Genomic DNA, 18,491 nt, shown 5'->3' with positions numbered 1-18,491 from the left:
CAGCGGTGTGGACAGAAACAGTGCTGGGGTGAAAGGACTTGGCCCTCGTTGGATCCCCCTTGCCTAGCTTCCTTTGGCACTTTCGTGTTTTGTAAACAAATTGACCCTTCTGCTGATATGTTACAAAATACCCAATGTATGCCTTAAAAAGATCTTTAAAACTATTTCTCTGAGCTGGTTCTCACAAGGCATTTTATAATTTATTGTGGATCTCTGGATTTCTGGAATCCTGCCTTGGCCCAGGCTCTTAGTAATTAAATGCTGCAGAACGGCGTGTGCTAATAAAAAGTCCACGGTTCCTTGCATAAAGGAATACTGCTGTTCCTGCACGCCAGAAAAACAAGACTTTGTTGCCCAAGCACCAGCAGGCATTTTTTTCTCATCTACATACTTCATTTGGCTTTAAAGTAATTATTTTCCACTCATTGTAAATAGTAAAGTTGGGACACTTGACGTGATTTTTTCTCATAACTAAAACAAGGCTTATGTATTATAAGTAGAAAATATAGAGAAGTAAAAATAAAACAATAAAAATTAAAAAATTAATAATGTTCAGACCTTTCCTTGTCAGATAGCATAACTTATAGACTTATAAAAATATGACAAAATTCCCACTACAGTAATTCAGGTAATATAGAAGTTTTTTAAAAAAATTTCTCACTCCCCACTTCTCAACTCTGATGGGTGTCCTGAGGCTCCTTGTGTGAAGAGTCATGTTCTCTTTTACACTTTTTCTGTGTTTATATACATATGGATATTCAGGTATTCAGATATGAATAAAAGATATTCACTCTTTTAAAAAACAGTACAGTAATTTTGTGTTAATGTTTCTTTTGAGGTTGGCTTGTATCACTCTGGGTAGATTAGGGTATAATCATGTTGGGGAAACATGACTGCATTCTTGACATGAACACATAAGGGAAGTTTTAAAGGACCCTGACATTAAATATAATAAATAAATAAAGCTTTAGCTTTTATAAAATATGCACGTATTTTTATCCCAAGTTTATAATGGTGGTCTGAATAAGGCACCTGTAAATAAGTCAGCATTTATGGCCAGAAGAAAAATAACCTGGTCTTAGACTTTTATTTTTATATGGAAAAGTTGTAAAGACTTAAGCAACTAAGTCTGCCTACAAAGGAAAACAAATTTGCCCTATCCTTCATGCACTGCCACGTAAAACCATTGTTTGTTGGCTCAGAGGAAGTTTGACAATAAAAGATACTAGCTTAAAACATGCTTTATTTACTTGACAATGTGTCATGGAAAATTTGCAATATTAAGTGGATTCAGTGCATTGTTTTTAATAATGATCGTATTCCATAGTGTGGACGTACCGTAGCTCATTCGCCTATTGACAGGTATTCAGGTTGTTTCCAGTATTTTCCCTCTGTAAATAGTGCTGCAGTAAACATTTTCATATGTAGATCATTTATTGATGCTTTATAATGCAATACTTTTAAAAGTTGAATTGCATTTTACTTATAAACTAAACATACTGTATGGACCCTTTCTTAGGTTTATAGAGTCTTACAGAGTCCTTGATTTATTTTGCTTTACTATAACTAAATTCACATATACAAACATATACATACATGTGTACACACACATAAACATAAGAATACGTATGTAGAAAGCCTTTGCAGTCCTCATAATGTGTCCCCAGCCTGCACATCTCACCTCATCACACACCACAGCCACTATGATTTCTTCCCCTGCCTGCTTTCCACATGCCAATGTCTTTGCGGTGTCTCTCTCGATGCTTCCCTTAGTAAAACTTGGTTTGAGCCCTCTGCAAACTCATCTCCTGAAAGCTTTTTCTGATCTCACTGACATTTTAAGCAGGAAATACCCTCCCACTTTGTGATCCCAAAGCAATTTCTTCCTCTCTTCGTGTAGCCCTTTCCTCAGTCTGCTTTGTGTGGAAATTGGCACTGCTCACATCTGTATCCTCCGGTAGATTATGAGTCTCTTGGTGGCAGACCCCATTTTGGATGAATGCAACACCTGCATTTAGGAAAAGCTCAAAGAAATATTTGTTGGACTTGGGCAATTTGTCTAAGAAATAAAGAGCAGTCAGAGCTCAATATTTGCCTTTCAAGCCCTACTCTAAGTTGTAACTACTGCAGTTATTAAGGCCATTTTGAGAAAAGTAGTAATGTAAATCCATCACATGTTATATGTATATTTTTGGCTTTAGGAGCCTTTTCCTTTACTGCTAGAACAGGAGTCAGCAAACTTTTTCTCTAAAGGGCCAAGTAGTAAATATGTTAAGCTCTGGGAACCTTAAGATCTCTTCTACAGTTTCTCAGCTTGACCACTGTTGTGTGAAAGCAGCAGTGGACACTAAGTAGCAAATGAGCAGGGCTGCATTCTACTAAAATTTCATTCACAGAAACAATGGGCAGGATTTGACTCCTGGACTGTCTTTTGCAACTCCTGTTCTGGAAGGCATCTAACTACATTTAGACGACTAACCTGACTTAAATCCAAATTCTGATTTTTCCATTTTGGCTCTGCTGTTTACTGTGTGACTTTGGGCCAACTACTAAGCCTCTCTGTGTTTTTCAACACATGTGATTAATATTACCTACCTTCATGTTAGGCATCTAGTTCAGGGCCTAGCATTTACTGAACCCAGAAACAGTAGCCACTAACTTGCCTTATTAAATGTAGCCGAAGCATAGAAAGAGGGTCAGAGAGTGTGCGGTCCCTTTTTCCAAGTGGACGTAGCAGAATCCTAAGGACAAGGCAAATGGAAAACCAGTGGGTAGCAGAGCCTTTCAGATAACAGGGGCAGGTCTCAACAACAGAAACAGGAATCCTCTTAGTCATGTGCCCTCCTCTCTAGAGTGCATAGGGATACACGGACAGACAGGTAGCCTGGCATTTACTGCTCTGACAGCAGTATCACTAACAAAAGATTTTGAAGATTGATTGGAGCACCTGGAACTATGAAGGCTGTATAAAAGGTATAGGCTAGGCTTCAAGCAGAATTATCGGTGAAATAGTAATACCTGGGGATTTTAATCGTGACACCTTTTTAGGTAAAATACAAACAATTACTCTTTGGCATATTACTGGCCTAATCATCTGCAAACGTTTCTACTGTCTGTATGCAGTAGATTCTTTTAAGATGCAGCCCTTCAATCGCTTTTCCCTCTGCCGTCAAGGTGAAGTCCAGACACTTGAGAACAGTGTGCAGGGCTCTCCACAACTTGGCTTTAGCTTGTTCTTTTAGTTCTTTGTGCTCCTTGCACAGGGCAGGTGCTTTAGCCAAATAGGTTGATTAGTTTCTTCATGTCCTGCAAACACCCTCCCTCCCATTTTGCTTATGCTCGGTCTACGGCAGTTTCTGCTTTTCTCCCACCCTAATTTTCTAGAATTTTACAAGGCTGTTGGTCATGCACATCTCCCTTCTGTCAGGACCCGACCCAGCTGCATTCTCCGCAGAACTCCCCACTAGCCTAGTGCCAGGCCATCTCTCCCTCCAGCTGCCAGGAGCATGATTGACACTCCCTTTCTTCTGCTTTGTCTGTGACATCTCCTTGACGCCTTCTGTAAATGCTCAGCAAACATTGGACGGTGATGTACAGAGTACAAATCCAACCTGGATATGGAGTCTACAGACTTGAGTTTGTGTTCTGGCTTCACCATTGACTCACTGTGTGCCCAAGATGGGCAAGTAGCTTAAGATCTCTGAGCCTTGGACCCTTTATTTATACCAGGAGTCCTATCCCCACCTTTCAGAGTTTGCACGAATGACGTGAGGGTGAACAAAGTGAAGAGTGGAGGAGTCCCTAGAAGGCATCTATCTCCCTCAGGAAATGTTACTGAGCCTGAACCGATTACAGGGTTTCGCTTGGTGTTATCTCCCCAGTGATGTAATAATTTTGAAAGCGAGACTGTACTGAAATATATTGGTGGTAAATGGCAGTGCCTGGAATTTTTTTTAAACTACTCAGTAAATTTATTTGATTTATTTTTAAATTGCTTTTTAAAATCCCCATCAAAATTATATAAGGCATACCAGCTTCTGTTTTTCAAAATTTTTAAGTTAGAATCAAGATCTTCATCAGTATCTATTGTAGAGGGATGCTTTAAGATGGCTTGAAAATCAGCTCAGTTTCATCAAATTTGTCAAGTTTGGGGGAATATACCCAAACAAATATTTGCCAAAATATATAAACAGAGCTAAAATTATTCTTTTTTCCATCTTACTCTTTGCAAAGTGACTGCACCATGCTATTTAGTGCACATGTTGTGCCCCTGGCATTCCACACTGACCAGCTTTCTCCACCAGATGCTCGCTGCTCCAATTTAAGCCCTCTTTCTATTGTTAATATTCTTTCTTACAAGGATGTAAATTAATCCTGATGATCTGTATATATCCAGAATGTAATGAAAATTAAGCATATTGAATTAATGAAAATATTCCTCACATTTTTATGCGTGTCTGTGCTGCCTAAAAGTTTGTAGACTATTTTGTAATACATCGTTTCACTCATTGCTCAGAACCAACACCTTAAGGCAAGCCCAGTCTCCATTTTGCACATTGGGAAGCTGAGACCGGTAGATTTGAAAATGAGCTCTGGCTCACAAACCTCGAGCCTGGACCCAGATTTTCTACACTGAGGGTACCAGACCTCCTTTTAAGGTCCAAAGATGGGATTTCAAAAGAAATTCTTTCTCAGTTTCTTGATTTTTTGATTTAAAAAAGGTCTTAGTGTAAAAAGGATAATCTAAGTGATATGTGGCTAAAATTACCTAGAGTTATGTAGAAGTTGCTTAGGTTTCTGTGTAAGGTTTTGGGACCTGAATCAGTGTCCTCACGTAAAACAGAAATTGAAGAAATACTCAGGAGCTTATCAGTGAGGATAAAATGAGAGAGCTGCTATACAGGTAATAGGAAAATACATTTGCAAAGCAAGCTATTATAATTTTCATTAAAATCATAAATATATGCAGATAAATTAATCAACTATCTCAGGGTCTCTCTACTTAAAATTAATTTACTAGGTAATTAGCAATGCTGGAAAAAGTTTCATTTTAGAAACTTCCATGTTCATTATAAGCCATGAGCTTCAAGTTTTAATAAAGTTGTATGATGGAAAAGTTACAAAATTAGTCCTTACTGCATACCAGAGCATTTTAAAAGTTAATTAATTCACTGACATTCAACTGCGTAAATTACTTTATACAGTTGTTTTAGTACAATGTCTATAATCTTCTGATCAAAATAAGAGCTAAAATCATAAGTAGCAATTATTATTTACCCACCTATTAGCACACCGTCCCCTACCATCCCTGCTAGCTTCTCCTCACAGTCTGAAGAGATTATTCTCCAGAGAGTTTTGGAAACTTTTTACTGTAACAGAATGAATGGGGGTTGCAGAGGGGAGAGCTTTCAAGTTACAGGCTTCAAAGTTGGTTTCCGACGGAAAGTATATTTTTAAAATCTTATATGGAAGAAGAATTCTAACAAGGTTGTGTGCAGCAAGATACCTGCTAATTCACTATTGTTTACTCGGTGGTTTCTATTTAAATTTGTGCTGCTGTCATGATTTATTCCTACCTCACAGGATAATGAATCTAGATTTTATTTCTGTTCTCTGCCCAGACTTGTACAGCAGGCAAAGTGTTTGAAAATCAAAGGAAAAGAAGATATTGGCTTGGATAATCTCTTCAGAGGTAAAAACGAAAATACTAGCAAAAACACAGACTATGCTTTTTTGTGTGAAATATGTCTTATTTGTTTGCTGGGTTGGTTTTATCACTCCAGTAGAGAACAGTGGAACGAACTTGAAGAGGGGAGGAAGATTTGTGTTCTAGTCCCAACCCTTCGGGCAAGTAGGTTCCATTCCTTCTACAGCCTGACCTTGATTCCCTCATTTTTAAAGTGAAAGGGCTAGACTGTGATTTCTGTGGTCCTCACTCCTGATGGGACAAATCAGAACCTATCAAAGTGAAGGTCTCTGTGGTGGAGTCACTCACCATCTGCAAGAGGGCATGGGGGAGGGAAATCAGGAGTATCTCATGGCATTTGTATATGTTGGGGGACTGGGAAATGTACTTCCTATTTAAGACAGGCAATAAGGTTATTGGGGGAAAAGTTTAACCATTAAAAGCTGAAGGATTATTAGAGTGTAGGAAAAAGAACTGCCTGTCTTCATTTAATTCTCTTTCTTTCTGATTAAGGTTTGCTCTAGACAGAGTTTCACCTATAATTTTGAGGTTCTATTGTAGTAAGCTAAGGAATGAGTTTCCCCTTAGTTATGTTAATTTAGTGCAATAGTTTTTATCTCATCAGATGAAAACATTGGTAATTTGTAATCAGCGTTCTTATGTCTTCAGCCATAGTAGTTCTTCTGTATGTTTGTATCTCCCAGAACACCGTAGGAAATCTGTTCCTCTTCCAGAGGAAAAGAAAATTAGTGAGTTTTCTGCTGACTTGGCCCAAAGTGGAACAGATTAGCACAATTTGGTAGCACTGCGCTCATCTCCACTACAGTTACCCATTAGGCTTTTCTTAAGAGAAAAAAAAAGCTGTACTTGGCAGCCATTGAACAAAAGAGTTATGACATCTGTGAGCAAAGCTAACCTATTCACTTCAGGCAGGGACCACACTCAGCTGTGGTTGGAATAATGACTCTTGATTTCATCTCAGCCGAAGAGGGAGGAAGAATCTCTTCCTCAGAAAATGAGGGCAGTTGAGTTACTTTGGTTTCTTTGTGCATCCACACATTTCTCCCTAACCAGAGAATTTCTGTGTAATATAATCAGGTCTGAGCATTTAGAAACTGCTCCATACAAATGTTCTAATCCACTTTACCATGCCTCCATTCTGTAAACAACATGTGTTTTGGAACCGTATAAAGAGCTCTAAAAAAGTGTCAGTGTTTTAATTCATATTTTGACACTTTTGAAAATATCTCCACAGAGTAATTATGTATATGTTCCTGTTAAAACAGATACACAGGCAATTTTGTAATTCACATAGTAAAAGTAGTAATGAGGATCATCCTTATAAAAATAGAAAATATCACTAGCAAAATGCATTTGCATAATGTGAAGGATGAAATCTCTTCTAACTTGTTCAGTATGTACTTATTCTTTTCTGCATCACTTTTAAAAGGTTTAGTCGACCTTAAAAATAAAACAGCCAGTTATTTTACCAGCAAAATGAGTTTATTTGGGAAAAGCAAAGAATTGCAATTGGGGACAAGCGATCTGTGGCAAAACCACAAGCAAATCTGGAGAAAAAAAAAGGAAAGGAACGTTACTTTATAAAGAAAAAGGAGGAAGTTGCTCTGAATGAAAGTCATTGGAGGGAGGAAAGGGAGAGTTCAGGGTGTGGCCGTGACATTAAATGATCATTTAATATTTTCCTTTTAATTTTCTTCAGCCTGTAAGTCTCAGCATAAATTCCAAGTTCTTTTGGGTTATTTTGTTGTTGTTCTGAGTATAGATACGAATAAACCCCTTAATGCATCAGAAGTATTTTTTTTTAAAGGAAAGTGAGTTAAAATTTGTTCTCCATTTCTCCTATGAGGGGAAATAGTATACTTTTGATATTTAAAGATTGTGTGTACATGTGTACATCCAACTTGTGTTTTTCATATCTTGGGCAGGTTTTTAATTTTTACTTGGAAACATCTTTGTTTTCTAAATCATTTTATTCACAATAGATATTCTTGGCAGATAAAATAAAAAATCTCACCATAATTTTCGAGGATACTGCTTAGAGATACAACATTCTTTCCTTTACCATGATAATGTGTAAAAGTACAATTGGATGATAGAACATTTTAATTAGTTATATAAATTTGTTGAGGAAAACATGATGATCTAAAAGCATGTCTGATAGTAAAATTGACAGAAGTTAGAGTTTGTCTTACTACTCTACAGGTGTACAGGTAAGCTTATTGGGTGTTACACCTAAGACGTGTCAAATGGTAGTTCTCTTTTCTGCCTTTTGTTAAGTAAAATAATGCATGAAAATACCGTTGCCGTATCTGCTGCACCACACCCCTTCTCTGGAATTGAGTTGGGCCTCTGTGTGGTGGTCTTTTAGGTTTTTACCTTTGCTAGTGAATGTTCCACAGAGAACCGCACAAAATGGGCTCCTTTGAACACAAATTGAGTGAAGCTACTCAAAGCACATTTCTGTTAAGTATAAAGGACCTGCTCACCTAAGTGATCTGCCTTGTGCCAGGTGAGAGAGCCCCAGAACCAGAGCTGTTGAAACTCAGCTACTGGGTACCATAGACGCATGTCATTGTCAGGGCCACCACGCTGCACTACTCCAGGGGACATCTTTGTTGTTGTGGAATGTTCACTGTAAAGGTTTTATTTTAACTATTTACTATTTTTGGTCTCAAATGTGTAAGTAATGCTTACTTAAAAAAAAAATCCAAAAATTTCGTAAAGCAAAAAATACAAGAGATAGGCATGAAGAAAGCTAATCGTTAATAAATCCCTCACATATTTATTTTGGATATAATAATCACCTTCTCACTTTGTTACCAATACAGAATCATCTTCGGTGAACAATGACTGACTTTCCCCCCCCCCCCCCGCCACATTGCTAACGTATCATGGCTACCTTTCTAAATCAGTGCACGTACACCTGCTAAGTTCTTCTTTTTGTTTATTTTTTAAGTAATAATTTTAGACAAGTACAAGAAATTACACTCATTCAATCACCATTTGGGTCAAGAAATAGAATCTGAATGGAAGCCCACCTCTTGATGTCCAATTACCACCTCCTGCCAGGGTCCTGACTCACTCTTCTGATTTCTATCACTGTTGCTGCTTTGGCCCTGTTTTGATCACTGTTTAGTTGAAATCACAGAGTATGCATTCTTTCTTGTCTGTCTGACTCTTTTTGCTAACATTCTGTTTGTGAGATCCATTCAAATCATGTTTGCCTGTTTGCTTCTTCTCCATACTGGATATTATTCAGTTTTATGAAGATGCCACAATTCATCTGTCCATGTTCATGTTGGTTGCTTTCAGTTTTGCCCTCTCAGCAATGGTGCTTCTCGGAACATTCTCGTATGTGATCTGGTGGATATGTGCATGCGTTTCTGTAGCGTACATAAAAAAGAGTGAAATTTCGGGTAATTGAATGGGTTTGCGTTTAGGAGCCAGTGTCGAATAGTTTTGCAAAGGGTTGTACCAGCGCATTCTCCCAGCACAGTTTAGAAATTGCAGGTTCTCCACGTCCTTGCCAGCAGTTAGTACTTCTCTGTCTCTAATTTTAGCCATTTATTTGGGTGTGCAGTAGTGTTTAATTATGCTTTTAACTTTTCATTTCCCTGAGGCCTGATGAACTTGAACACTTTCTCATGTTTATTGGCTATTTGAATATCCTCTTTTTGAAATATCTTTCCCATTTGTCTTTTAGATTGCCTTTTTCTTATTAATATATAGGAATTCTTTAGGTCTGCAAATAAGTCCATCCTTGGATAGATATATTGCAAATGTCTTCTCCAGTCTGTGATTTGCCATTTTGCTCTCCTAATGGCACCTTGTGATAAATAGGAGTTCCGAAATGTAATAGAGTCCATTAATCCTTTCCATTTTGGTTAGCACTTCTAGTGTCCTGTTCAAAGAATTTTGCCTATTACGTATTCATAACGATATTCTGCTGTTTTTTTTTTTAATTCTAGATTCTTTATTGTTTTACCTTTCAGATTACAAATCTGTATTTACATCTAAAAATGTACCTGGAGCTGATTTTTTTTATACATGGCATCACATGGGAGCCAGTATTCACTTTCTACATGAATATTCGGTTGACCCAGCACCATTTAGTAAAAAGACCTTCCTTTCCCGTATTGCCCTTCATAAATCAGGTGACCATGTATGTATGGGTCTGTTTCTGAACTGTGTTCTGTTCCATTGGCTTGTCTATTCTCATGCCAATACCATACTAGTTTAATTATTATAACTTTTTAAATCTATATAATAGATCTTGATAGCTAAAAATGCCACTTCTACAATTTTATTCTTTTTCTTTGAGATTGCCTGGCTATTCTTGTTCTTCCACATACTGAAGAGCTTGTCTTTGTACACACAAACACACACACACACACACACACACACACACACACACACACAAGCCAAACAACATATTCTGATTTTGACTAGAGTTGCAGTGAATCTACAGATAATTTCCGGTGAATTGGCATTGTATAATTCATGAGTATGGTATATCCTTCCATTTAATTAGGCATTTTTTGATAGTTTTCCATAATGTTAGACAGTTTCTCAGAGCCAGGACCTCCAGTATAATGTGGAGTAGATACATGATAGCAAGGCATCTTTGTTTCATTCCCAGGCTCAAGAGGAAAGCATTCAGAAGTATACTATAAAGTACAATGTTTGCTGTAGTTTTGTGCCCTTTAATAAGTTGAGAAAATTGCCTCCTTTTTTTCGTTTGTGCTTTTATTTTTATGAATAGATATTGAATTTTATCAAATGTTTTTCTGCATCTATTTGGATGATCACATGATTTTTCTCTTTATTCTTCTTAATATGGTGAGTTATAATGATTCCTCAGGAAATTTCTTATTGAAGTTAATCATATACTTGGAAAAGTATTAAACTACATAAGTATTAGTCAATGAATTTCAATCAATGAATATTTATGTACCAGCACTCAGATCAAAACATAGAACCAATATTTCTTTGCCAATACAGGTAGACCTCATTTTGCAGAATAAGCAATGAATTTCAGTTATCATGGTTTAAGTGAATAACTCCAATCCCCTAAAAACACAATTCAGATTTCAGTTACCACAGTGCGTTAACTGTGGGTCATTGCACATGGTGCTAGCCCTGTAGTCCACAGATCACTACCTAACTAACAGATCTGCATAATGATCAGTGACTGATAATGTCTCTTCTTTCAAAGGCTTTCGATGTTTATTCTGAGCACATCTGTTAGTTCACACACTGAGAGCAAAGCATGTAGTTAGTTGTGTTGCTTCCTTGCTCCCAGTGATAAACACACATGATATGTTATAAAAGTAGATACTCCAAAGAGTACTGGCCAACACATAAGAAAGTACAGTAAAAAAAAACAAAGTGATAACATTGGAAGTGAAATTCTAATCGAATGTAAACAGATTTACAGAAAAAACCGCCAACCATGGAGATGCTGGCACTGCTCCCATTTTGAGAGACTCTAGCTGCACTGCCAGAGGCAGTCAATGAAAACAAACTCTCTGACATAAATGAGAAGATGGCAGGGACAAACTAGGTGAATATGTCCCACAGGAAGTGACACTGGCACACACACACAAAAAATCCCTTGCAGATGTGAAAGACAAAACGTTGGAAGCTGATTCAAACTTGGAAATAGTATGACAGTTTACCAAAGCAGAGAAAAGATGCTTGCTCTGTATCATAGATATAAGACAAGAGGAAAGCCAACATTGTTCAACTCTTGATAAATTTTTACAAAGAAATAAAACATTTGAGCTCAATGTTTTTAATGTTTTAAATCACAATGTACTAAAAAATATTACCAGTACTATTTTTTAAATTTCCCTATACAATTATAATTGACAATAAAAGATTTTTAATACTTTGATCAAAACTTGTGAAGGTCACGGAGAAATCAGTCTTCCATTGATTATTAAGCTTGCCTTATATTTAGCTCACTTTCAGCTTACACAGTCATTTTTATAGTTCAACTACCATGCCAAGTGAGAATTTCTTATATTTTATAAAGGACTTTTTCAAATATGTTCATAAAAGAAGTTGTAATGACCTCATTATGTTTGGTATTAAGAGTATGATGACCTCATAAAATGAATTGGCAAGTATGTTCTCTTCTTCCATTCCCACAAAGACTTTATATAAAAGTAGTGACATTTCTTTCTTAACGGACTGAGCCACCCAGGCCCCCCATGACATTTCTTTCTTAACTGGTTAGATAACTTCACCAGAAAAGCTGTCTGAGCCTGGACTTTTTTAATGGCAATAATTTTAATTATAGATTCAATTTCCTTAGTAGATTGAGTACTTTAGATTTTATAAATTTCTTACTTGGGACTATGTCAGTTTTTTTTTCTACTGTGCTTTGTTTTCTCTTTTATTAATGTCTGCTATTATACTTTAGCCTTCCTGCTTCCACGTTTCTTGTGGTTTATTATTATTGTTTCTCTGACTTCCTTAGATGATTGCCTAGATCATTTATTATTAATGTATGTGCTTAGAGCTGTTAGTATTAATCTAAGTATCACTTTCCTGCATTAAACAATTTTTGATTTGTTAAATTTCATAGTCATTTAATTCAAACTATTTTCTTATTTACACTTTGGATTATTTTGCCTATGAGTTGATGTATAATGCTTCATTTTCAGATAAATGGAGATTTTATCTTTTATTGATTTATTTCTAGCTTTTTTCTACCGTGGTCAGAGAACATATTCTGAAAAATGAGTTTGTTAATCATGTTATTAAATATTTATTTTTACTGAAGAGTTAACTACTTGTTAACAAGAGTTTGCTGCTTGTTCTGTTGGTTCCTGAGAGAAATGTTAAATCCCTCTCCTATGATTATGGAATTAAGGGTTTCTCCTTTTACTATATATATATATATATATATATATATATATATATATATATAGACTATACTATTAGGTTCATGTAAACTTAGAATTATTATATATTCTTAATAAATTTCCCCTTTCATCATTTGAAATATATCTGTATTTCTCCTAGTACTTCATTCCCTAAAGTCTACTCTGTCTGGTATTAATGTTAGCACATCAGTTTTTTCTGGTTAGTGTTTGGATAGTTAGTGTTAGTCTTTCCATCCTTTTATATCTTCATCTCAGTGTTTATATATCAGTATGTCTCTGGTAAGTGGCATGTGATATTTACTTTGATATCTATATGATTGTAATAGTCTTTTAATTGAAATATTTAGTATATTTGTATGTAATGTTATTACCATAGCTATCATTTCAATAGTTATTTTCTATTTTTCTTAATAGTTTTTTATTTTTTTATTTCTTGCTATATTTTTTATTAACCAAGAATTTATTATACCATTTTCTCTATATTGGCTTTTTGGTTGTGCATTTTTAATGTTCTTTTAGTAGATATCATAGCAAGTATAATATCAGTCTTTTTTTACAGGATCATTTCCCCTCTATCTGAAAGACTCCTTATTCTATTTCTTTTAGAGTCTCCTAGCTATGTGTTTTCTTTGTCCATAAATGCCTTTTTTTCGCCTTAATTTTTGAAGAATAGTTTTACTGGTTATAGAATTCTGGATTGGCAGTTAATTTTTTTTTTCAGGTTTTAAAGATGGTGACCCATTGTCTTCTGACCTCCATGGTTTTCCTCAAGAAGTCATTTGAGGTTTTATTGTGTCTCCTTTCAAGAGAGTATGTGTTTGGAGTGTATCTTATCTTTGACTGCTTGTAGGGTTTTTTGTTGTTGTTGTCTTTGACTTTCAGAAGTTTTATTATGATGCCCAGATGTAATTCTCTCTGTCTTTGGGGGATTCATAGTGCTTCTTTAGTCTGTGAGTATGTGGCTTTCATTACTTTGAGTTTTTTCTTGAGCATTATCTCTTCAAATATTGCTTATGCTCCATTCTCTCCTTTCTCTTCTCCTGAGACTCCATCTACAAATATATTATACCATTACTTGTCTATATGTCTTATAATCTGTTTTCTATATCTTCCTTCCTTTTTGAACTATATGCTTCAGTTTGAACTTTTTCTACTAGCCTTTCTTCAAGATCACTAATTCTCTCTTTCTTCAGTAGTCTCCAAACAGCTCTCCATCCAATGAATTTTTAGCTAATTCTTTGCATTTTTCAGTTCTGGAATTTTTACATTATAATTTTTACATGGATTATAATTCTTGAATAAAATTCTGCCATCTAATTTCTTAAACACCTTAGTCACAATTATTAATTCTGTGCCTTCTCATACCAATATGAATCATCTGTGGGCCTGCTTTTCTTATTGTCCTTCCTAGGAGAGTTGATCTACTATAACTACTCCATCATAAGTGGGAGTGGGATTCCTGCCATATTCTTACTTAATAGCCACAAAATCTCACTGGGTGATTCTACCATCATTTATTTAATTAAATGCTCATTCATGCACATTTTTATTCTTTTCAGCTTTTACGTTTAAAATAAAGATACGGTAAATACTCATACAGTTATATGTGGGCATTTTCAGGAATGTTTTTATAGGATTAATATCTGAAAGTGAAATTGTTTGATCAGAAGTGTGCAATTATAAATTGTAAGTGTTCCTGTCAGCCTACCTTTAAAGTGTCTGTAGCCATATACTCTCCTAATAACATATAAGAGTAATTACTTCATTCTGCCCTTGCAAGTAATGACTGTTGCTTGTTCCTGTCCTTTGTGCATTTTATTCTTGCTTATGCCATTATTGCAGATCTGAAGCTAGCTTAATGTATTATGGATACCAATTATTCATTGTCTGTTATAGACCTTACTAATAATTTTTGTATATACTCCCATCTTGTGCTCCCACCTTGTATACTTTTTCGTTTTTTAACTAAAAATGAATTTTCATGCAGTCTGATTTATCATTTTTTTTCTATCATGGTTTCTAGTCTTCATCTCATTCTTATTCCAAATTAAGGTCATACAACTATGTATGAAAAGAAAAAGCTGTGGCCTTGTTTTTTTTAACATGCAAATCTGTATGCTATATGGAACTTATTTTTATGTAAGGATTAATGTAATATACCAGCTTGTTGTTTTTCTGAATTATTTCAATACCATTTAAAAAATAACCCATCTTATTTTCATACTAATTTGAATACACTCTTCATATAGGAAGTACTGTCATATATTTGAAACTTAAAACCTCTGACAGGGCCTTTGGTGGCTCAGTCCGTTAAGCTTCTGACTCTTGATTTCACCTCAGGTCATGATCTCATGGTTTGTGAGATTGAACCCCATGTTGGGACTTGGGATTCTCTCTTTCTCTCTCTCTGCCCCTCCCCCACTTATTCACACACAGTGTCTCTCAAAGTAAATAAATAAACTTAAAAAAATACATAAAAATAAAAGCTCTACCATCACTGATACTACGTGTGTGTCCAAGACTCCCTTCATACCTAGAGCTGAAGGCCACCACATTCCAGAGAAATCTGAACCTACTGGAAGAAAGCCAGTGTTGAAATATCATTAGAAGTCAAAGTCTGGAGAAAATGAGGAAGACAAGAGCAAGGAGACAAAGATCATCACCCTAACAGGAAGAAGGAAAACCACAACTAGAGAACCAGGAATGAAAACAGAGATTTAAGCAGTGTACCAGAAAGCCACAACCTGTGGACCTTCCCCATGGGTTTAAAAGATTCAGATCTTAGACATCTTTTTAGTTCACCTAGCTCTCTTTGGAAGGTGACTCAGAGTTAACAAAACTCACTAGTTTTATACACCCATTAAAAGCCTCTGCACAGCCTCTGTGGGTCAGTTTCCCAGGAATTTTTAATTCATGGAATTACAATGCAAGTCTGTCTGAAGGGCTCGGTTTTGCAATACATCACAAAAGTAGTTGTTCCTGTATGTACCTACAGATCTTTAACCACCACTGAATGAGTAAGTTGTTTCTACTTACACAGGTGCATGCTACATAGAGTATCGGTGAGAGAAGGAGCCTGATAGCAAATTGATATATATGTAGGCTCTGGATTTTTGGTTGGGGAGGTTGGTTCTTTGAAGCTCATGTTCAAAATTAGTGTTCTGTCTGTCCAAGCTTCTGTCTTAGTCTGTGTGGCATGATCCTCCAGACCAGCAATAACCCAAGTTGCAGTTCCACAGACAGTGGCTGCTCAGAGTTTGGAAGTGCCCTGTGATCCCCAACAATGATTTGCATGCTTACTGCATAATTTCTTCATTAGGTTAGAGACTATCATTAACATACTCTTTAAATTTGGTGAAAATATATTTTGTCATTTTCAGCCTAGGTAAAGGATACATAGAAAATCAACTGGGTGGCTCAGTTAGTTAAGCATCCAACTCTTGATCTTGGCTTAGCTCTTGATCTCACGGTCTTGATCTCAGGGTCACGAGTTCGAGCCCTGCATTTACGTCCATGCTGGGAGTGAAACCTACTTAAAAGAAAGAGACAGAAACATAGACAATTATCAGTGGTTACACTTTGTGTATTCTGTGAGCTGAATTTTACCCTGAATTTTAAGGGCCTTCTTGGGGTTCATGCCCTGTGGGTTTGCTCACACAGGGATCTGAGGAAAGAAGAGACTACCACAACCTTCTTGATGACATTATTTGCCCATGGGAATCATCACAGGCAAAAAGCAAATTGATGGCTTCAGTTCTGATGTGGAAGTCATCACTCTAGTCCTCACAACAAGAAAGAAGCTGAACAAACTGAAAATCAACAGTTCTTTCAGATCTGTCAGAGAGTGGAGGTCCTGCCCTCAAGGGGAACTGTTTTGCCACTGGTTTATGTGTCCTGTGGGAAAAGCAATTAGACAGCTCCAATCCCCTCTAGCTATGTGTCATACATACTGGAAGGGAAATCAAAAAGGCTAAGAAACTCTTCTTAAGGCCACAGGGACTCAAACCCACTAACAAAACAAAACAAAACAAAAAATCAAAAACAAAAAACAGGTTTAATCATAAGACTCTAGAACATTTTCCCCATCAATACATTGACCACCACATCAACAGGGCTCCAATATAATAACAGTAGATTTATAACTGACAACTCTGAGACACAGACTCTGCTGAAGGAGTTTCTAGGGAAATCCAAAGACAAAGAGAAAGAAAGAGGACAACTAGAGGAAGTTGAAGCCTCTAACATCTACAGGGAAGCATGAATAGCCTAACTGCTAGCTGTTTTAACATAAAATCTCACACCAAAGACCTTTCACCTAAGTTCCTATTACCTGATACATCATGTCTGGCTTTCAGCAAAAACTGCAAAGCATGCTGAGAGGCAAAACAAACAAGCAAACCCACTACAGACTGAAGAGATAAAGCAAGCATCAGAACCAGTCTCAGATATGGCAGGCATTTTGGAATTGTCAGACTGGGGACTTAACCATGATACAGCTATGTAATTATGTAACTGTGATGAGAACTCTAATGGAAGAAAAGAGGACGTGAGAGAATAGATGGGTATTATAAGCAGAGAAATGGAAACTCTAAAAAGGAATCAACAGGAAATGCCAGAAATCAAAAATACTATAAGAAAAATGAAGAATGCCTTTGACAGGCTCATCTTTAGCTTGGATATGCCCAATGAAAGGGTCAGTGAACTTGAAGCTGTCAGTAGAACTTGCCAAACTGAAAAACAAAGTGAAAAAGAAATGAAAAAAAGATGCTACAGAATATCCAAAACTGTGGAACAATTACAAAGAGTGAAAAATACATGTAATGGGAAGATCTGAAGAAAGATAAAAAGGAGCAGAAGAAATATTTGAAATAAGAATGGCTGAGAATTTTCCAAAATCAATGACAGACACCAAAACCCCAGATCCAGGAAGCACACACACACACACACAAAACCCACTAAGGATGAATATGAAAAATTCTATACCTAGCTATATCATATTTTAGTTACAAAAAAATCAAAGACGAGAAAATCTTGAAAGAAGACAGATTAAAAAAAAACCTGTAGAAGAGCAATGAGAAAAGTTACATTGGACTTTCTTTAGATTGGACTAGCCATCTAAGCAAAAGGAGAGTGGACTGAAATATTTAAAAACATTTAAACTTTTTTTAAAGAAAATAAAACCCACAATGAACAATTTTGTGCACAGTGAAGTTATCCTTCAAAAGTGAAGGAGGAATAAATACTTTCTCAGATGAGAAAAACTGAGGGGATTTGTCACAGTAGACCTGCCTTGAAAGAAATGTTAAAAGAAGTTCTTCAGAGAAAAAGAAAATGATAAGGGTCAGAAAGTCAGACCTACATTAAGAAAGAGCATTAAAGAAGGAACAAATAGAGGTAAGATTAAAATCTATTTTTCATATTCTCAGTTGATCTAATAAATCAGTTGGTTCAAGTGCTTTTCAAAATAATCATAACAGCAATGTATTGGATGATTCCAACTTATGGATAAATGAAATGAATAAAATTTTAAAGAAAGTTTAATATGCCAAGGAAGGAGAGAAAATCAAATGATATAAAATGCTCGATTAAAATCAGAGAAGGGAGGAAGAGAGGGAGAAGACAAAAGAGAAAAAATGTCACAAGGGCAACAAATTCTAAATGGATCATAGATCTAAACATAAGACACAGAACTATACAACTTCTAGAAGATTATGTAAGACAAAATAGATGACATTGTGTTTGACAGTGGGTTCTTAAATACGACACCAAAGGCACAATCCATAAAAGAGAAACTTGATAAGCTGGACTCCATTAAAACTAAAAACTTCTGTGAAAGACACTATCAAGCAAATGAAAAGACAAGCCACAGACTGGGGAGAAAATATTTGGAA

General features: G+C 36.1%; 1 protein-coding gene across 4 annotated transcripts in view; it reads left to right on the top strand.

Annotated features, from left to right (window-relative positions):
* L3MBTL4 (L3MBTL histone methyl-lysine binding protein 4) overlaps positions 1-18,491 on the top strand; it is a 359,374-nt gene that overhangs the window by 246,830 nt on the left and 94,053 nt on the right. For all 4 annotated transcript variants that reach the window (XM_040479355.1, XM_040479359.1, XM_040479357.1 and 1 more), the window contains one exon: positions 5,622-5,692. In XM_040479355.1, the coding sequence (XP_040335289.1) occupies positions 5,622-5,692 (71 nt within the window). The remainder of the gene's footprint in view (positions 1-5,621; positions 5,693-18,491) is intronic.

Source organism: Herpailurus yagouaroundi, unplaced genomic scaffold (assembly GCF_014898765.1).
Source record: "Herpailurus yagouaroundi ecotype Mexico unplaced genomic scaffold, PumYag 142, whole genome shotgun sequence".
NCBI lineage: Eukaryota > Metazoa > Chordata > Mammalia > Carnivora > Felidae > Herpailurus > Herpailurus yagouaroundi.
The sequence above is the reverse complement of the archived record's forward strand: the minus strand, read 5'-3'. Positions and strand labels throughout refer to the sequence as shown.